The sequence below is a fragment of the Xiphophorus hellerii genome, chromosome 8 (genome assembly GCF_003331165.1).
Source record: "Xiphophorus hellerii strain 12219 chromosome 8, Xiphophorus_hellerii-4.1, whole genome shotgun sequence".
Taxonomy (NCBI): Eukaryota; Metazoa; Chordata; class Actinopteri; order Cyprinodontiformes; family Poeciliidae; genus Xiphophorus; species Xiphophorus hellerii.
The window spans coordinates 29,126,189-29,132,188 of record NC_045679.1 but is presented as its reverse complement, the minus strand read 5'-3'; the positions used below and the strand labels follow the sequence as shown (position 1 = coordinate 29,132,188).

At 36.7% G+C, this 6,000-nt stretch overlaps 1 protein-coding gene across 2 annotated transcripts in view; it reads left to right on the top strand.

The window, feature by feature from the left end:
• The window catches only part of mvb12ba (multivesicular body subunit 12Ba), a 46,851-nt gene continuing 40,851 nt past the window's right edge, over positions 1–6,000 (top strand). Inside the window, exons 1-3 of one of the 2 annotated variants that reach the window (XM_032569027.1) lie at positions 1–250; positions 3,459–3,581; positions 4,048–4,155. In XM_032569027.1, coding sequence (XP_032424918.1) covers positions 3,471–3,581; positions 4,048–4,155 — 219 coding nt within the window. In that variant the 5' untranslated portion in view covers positions 1–250; positions 3,459–3,470. The remainder of the gene's footprint in view (positions 251–3,458; positions 3,582–4,047; positions 4,156–6,000) is intronic. The other variant, XM_032569025.1, reaches the window with a different exon arrangement.

Here is a 6,000-nt window from a genome sequence, read left to right as displayed (position 1 = left end):
AAAAAAGTAAGGAAAGGCTCTTCCAGTTCTCCCAGGACTTAGCTGTGCTCATGATTTACCTCTGATACCGCTAGCTGGAGATCCAGTATGCAGATATTCACAAAGCAACACTTGTTTCGGACTACTTCGTTGAACATGAAAATTTCCTAGGTACACAAATCTCACAGGAGCTGTCAGAAGGCGCAGAAAAGGAAAACACTTGAGAAAATATCAGTAGGCCGGTGTAATCCAAGTGCTCCCCTTTTGCTAGGTAAGTAGTTGTTCCCCAAAGCTAATAAGCTAACATAAGAGGCTACTGCGCAGTCGGTATTTAGGAACGTCCGTCTATCTGCTGTAAGTTTACTTACTGAGATACGCTTATGAAGGAAGCGGCTTAGTTAAGTTCCTACAGCTTAGTAATAACAATACACTTGGCCAACAATTATTATTTACAGGGTAAACGGTGCCCTACAGTGAAAACAAGCTGGTTAGCCTGTTGTAGCTGATCTGTGACTAGCATGCTAGCTTACTTGATCGTCATCGTTAGTTCTGATGCTGCTCGTCAGCTTCTTGGCCAAAACAATCCACATCAAACGGGTTGAAACTCTAAGGATTGTTTCTATTTTTTGTATATAAAAAAGGATCAGTTAAGTTAATTAAGTGTATGGCCAGTTACATTAAATCGATATATTAGACATATCAACAATTATAGCTGAATATGTTATTCCAATTGATTTTGAGATTAAATGGTATAGTAATCAATGCTCACATGGTCCTCCACTTTAAATAATTATTTCAGTCGAGCTTTTAAAATACTTTCTCCAATAACTTGGTGGAAGAAATAATTAACAAAGTTACAATAATCAGCAAAAATTTAGGTTTTCCATTTGTTGTGTTTTATCTTGACTTTCAAGAAATGTAGATTTGTTGTCAGCTAGAACTTAAAAGCTGTATTTAATGTTGATTTAGTTTGGGGACTTCACACTTGAAAAACAGCTCAGGGTTAGGAGAATTACACATGGGGCCAGAATGGTTTCAGTAACTTTTTACTTTAATGAATGTAATAATTTGAAAAGTGCTTTTTTGTATTTATTTAGGTTATCTTGATCCCATATTAATATTTATTTTATAATCTAAAACATTCAAATGTTAAAAAAAGCAAAATCAGAAGAAACATGTAAGCTGCATGCACTTTTTAACTGTAGTGTGGGGCCCTACTCCTTTTAGAGGCCTACTGTCTGTGAATACATGGGAGATTAATAACAATTCACTTGGCCAACAATAGTAGGCAAGTAAGTATTTTGACCACATCCTAATTTTTTTTAATTAAAGTCTTTTATTTTTTTATTTAAACAACACAGTACAATCCCAAAGACACACCTACCACACTCCTACAATACCAGATCTATTAAACCAATCTGTACACATCTTATTCTCTTAAAACTACCATTGCAAGTTTCAGGTTTGTGCATAAACTACTAACTACAAATACCAGATGTTCAGAACTTGGAGGCATGGACAGGTAAGGCAAGCTAAAACCCGACCACCACTGTACAAGAACGCAGAAGTGTCCAGACCGGTAGTGATGGGCAGATGAGGCCTCACTGGGTGTATGGCACATTTCCCAAACTGTGTCGACACTGTAGAAACTGTGTTGCCGGGTCACTTGCAGTGACATCTGCTGGATTTAGAAAGCCATTGCAGGCAAATTCAACAAAGGCGGGAGTGTTAACCGATTCCTCCCCCTCCTGGTGGGCACGATGATGCCTCAGCATCGTGAAAGTGCTCCAGTTACATCAAGACAAAACTTGGGAGCAAATCCCACATTTTTCACCTACAGTATAAATAAAAGTTAACCATGTAAATTAACTGACCATGTAAACAAATTCATGGAAAGGAATTTGAATAATCTGAAAGAAAAGTGATCAAAAGTGGGAATGACAACTGAATAATTATTTTCCGTTATGAGATCAAAATGATCCCACACAGGAGAAAACTTTCTCTTCCTTGGTTGATCCGTACCGGTAGTCAAATACGAGCCAATGCCAACGCAAAGAACACAAAGTATCTCTATCCAACAAAACCTACAAATGTGTCGACACAGTTTCTCCCTCATCAATACAGTTTTGCGCGGTCACATCCAAACAACACAGGAATTGTATCGGTCATGTGGTTTTCCTTAAAGTGATATGTGCAGACACAGGGTTTCATCTTGTTTGCTCACCGCATGTGCCGAGGTTTCTGTGTCATCTGGCCCATCACTAAAGACTGGGCCAAGAAATATTTGAAGACAGATTTTAAGGTTTAAGGATGGATTGAGAGGATCAGATGGATAGTGCTGTGGGTGGATCAGTAACAGGCAGAGAGCTCCACTTCTAGTCAGATGCCAGCAAGGTGGAGGTGGGGTACTAGTCTGGGTTGTATTACTAAAGCTGGTTGGACCTTTTTGGGTTAATATGGACTCAAAATCAACTAAACCTCCTGCCAGTTTTTAGAGGTTTTAGAGACTCTTAAAGTAGTGGTTCAGGAAGATGTCTCATCCTTCAATTCAATAAGACAATTTTTAAATAATGCGCCATCACATACAGTAATAGTTTAGGAGTTATTTCTCTATTTTCAGTTAAATCTTAGAATTTAGATTATTTAATTTATTTTTATTTGCCTATTTTGTGGCTGATTTACAATTAGAAATTTTGTTTAATTCTAGTTATTTAGAATATGTTTTTTTGGCTAGTAATTAACTTAATTAGTTCATTTTCATTTTGGGATGTGGGTGTTTCACATATAAATACCTAGAGATTAGGTAGCTATTTATGCACATGGGTGGTCAGATGGTTTTTTACCAGTTACTTTGACAGTCTGTCCATCCAGTCAGTGAGTCGTCAGTCACCTGGTGAGACAATTAGGTAGCCAAACAATAGGGTTCTGGTGATGTTTGTACCATGCTTTACCTGCATCTATGGAATAAACATAGAACTACATTTTTGACTTTTGATCCTTTTTGGAATCAAAAACACTGTGCCAGAAACCCACAGTGCATCAAGTGTCTATTTGAGTTGAATTCACTTTTGCTTAGATCACCTTGAAGTTTTTTGATTTTTTGATTTTGAGTTTTTGGACAAATAGTCACTAAAAATAGTGTTGAAGATGAGAAACATGGCCCCCTTCTTCACCTGACCTGAACCCAATTGAAAGCTTATGCTCAGTAAGACAGGAATTAAGTTTACTTAAATAATAATCATAATAACCCAATTATGAAAATGCTCATGTTGAAGATGAAGTCAGTAATATATTGAATTTTGCATCTAAAAATGGGTTTTGTTTCAGAGTTCCCTTTAATGGGAGGAAGCTATGCAAAGTTGTATATATTTTAAGCTCTTTTTTTAAAACATCACATTCAGTTTTATTGTTGGACTTTCTGCTTCCACTACCTTTCCTCAGCTTAAGTTTATTCATTTGAGTAATTTACTTTGTTGCAGAACACTGCAGAGATGCCTGAAGTCCGGGACCTTTCAGAGGCCTTGCCAGAGATGTCTATGGATCCAATCACTGGAGTTGGAGTAGTGGCTTCCAGGAACAGGGCCCCCTCTGGATATGATGTGGTAAACTATGAAGCATGCCTGGAACATATGAAATGATATATAAATTTGAGCAATTCTGCAAAGTAGAAAAAAAAAAAAAGAGTAGAAAATATTTTTCATATTTAACAGGCAAAAAAAAATTCCTACATGTAAATTATGATGTAGAACTGAGTAAAATGTGTACAGCCTTTTTTAAAAATTTCCAAGTGAATATGTAAAGCATAAACTTTTGAGCCCTGTGTGTTTGTAACTCTCCTAGCTAAGCCATTTAATGTGTTGCTTTAAATAGTTAAAATTGTTTAGTGGTGGTGTTTTCTTGCAACACCTATCAATATGATCTATATGTCTTCTAAAGATATTCATTCTTTAGAAGAAAACAAGAAGCTGTGCCACTCCAAAGATACTGTTGTGACTGCTTTGGCAAACAGTTGGATGAATCATTGTCTCAGGTCAGTGATTCCTCCACTCTCCAATTTTCCTTCTCTAGATATCTATAACAACAGATGGCCTGGATGCAGACTTGTGGAAAGATGGCCTTTTCAAATCCAAGGTGACCCGTTACCTGTGTTTCACCAGAGTTTTCTCTAAAGAAAATGTAAGTCAGCTCCCTTTATCAACAAACACAAAGAAAATATTCAGCATGTATGAACACTTTTAATCTGTCTCTCAAATCAGAAGAGTAACAGAGTTTTCAATGTCTATGGCAGTACTTCTCAAATAGTGGAGCGCGCCCGAGAAGCAGGACTTTATAATAGCCTATATGCCACAAGTGGTGGTGACGTATTTTCGTTTAAATTTTCGCCACATAGATCGCTTCCGGGTACCGCTTGCTCCTACTGTTTTTAGCCATATCTGGAAGAGCTGTACCATGAACAAGACGCAGAAGTTAATATATCTTCGAGCTACTGGTACAACAACTGAGTTTTGTTGTGTGCCGTTGTGACCAATAATTAGCCAGTACAATCCAGTGCTTAGTTTTTTCATTTTCCTGCTGATATCAAGGTGACAACCGACTGTATCCAAAACTTAGCCACTAAAGCTAACACACGGTTTGTAGCTGCCTGGTATTTCAAAACTTGAGGATATTGAAGATCCAGCGTCAGAAATGGGAAGACGGACATTAAAAGGGAGCTGTACGTGCTTCGTTCACTGGAATAATTTGTTTGAGGAAAATAATGTGGGAAGAAATCCACTGCTACAGGAGCAGGCTGAGAACAGAGGCAGCAATTCGGCACAAGGTAAGTCAATGTGTGTGTGTTGATATATGCGTTTGTATACCGAGTATTCAATTATTTTTAGGTAACTCCTTAGTTTTTTTTTTTTTAAATATTACATTTATATAAAATACACTTAACATGCAGTCAGAGCAGCCCTCTGATACCTAGCAAGGTAATTTAAGAACAGCTGAGGGCAGCAACGCTTCAGTATGAAAATTATTCCGTCTTTCCGTTCTACCAACACCGAGCAACACGATCCAAACCACACAGGTAGCCAGTCAAATTAAAGTCAAAAAACCTTCCCTTTCTAGTGTCACCTCTCCACATAAAAACCCCACAGAACAAGTCACCCTACGAACAGCAAAGAAGGGCTTATTTCCTGAATCCCAAAAATATCATCATCATCAATCACTTTATTTTGTTAAATTGTCCACATTAAACACAGAAAACAACAAAAGAAAAAAAAAAACAACAATAAGCAAACCCATAATTTACCAAAAAAGTAATAGGCTGAAGCAAAGCTTATTCTTGCCTACCCTTTTTTTATACCTAACAATCTACCAAGATATCTTCACAAAACATATACAGGTCCTTCTCAAAATATTAGCATATTGTGATAAAGTTAATTATTTTCCAAAATTCAATAATAAAAATTGAACATTCATATATTTTAGATTCATTGCACACTAACTGAAATATTTCAGGTCTTTTATTGTCTTAATATGGATGATTTTGGCATACAGCTCATGAAAACCCAAAATTCCTATCTCACAAAATTAGCATATCATGAAAAGGGTCTCTAAACGAGCTATGAACCTAATCATCTGAAGCAACGAATTAACTCTAAACACCTTCCTGAGGCCTTTAAAACTCCCAGCCTGGTTCATCACTCAAAACCCCAATCATGGGTAAGACTGCCGACCTGACTGCTGTCCAGAAGGCCATCATTGAATAAAGAGTTCATCAGTTGGTTCATGGTATCCCACTTTATTAGTAAGCCTTATAGCTTTTTTTGCAACTTAACTAATATATCAATGGTTGTTTTACTTGCATTTCCCCAGATTTCTGAGCAATAAGACAAATAAGGCATAACCAAAGAAGAATATGATATAATATGCAAGCCTTTAATATTTATTAAATCTTTTATTTTAAACAATGTTCCAATAGTTTTTGCAACTTTATTTTTAATATATTCTATGTGAGGCTTCCAGCTAAGTTTATTG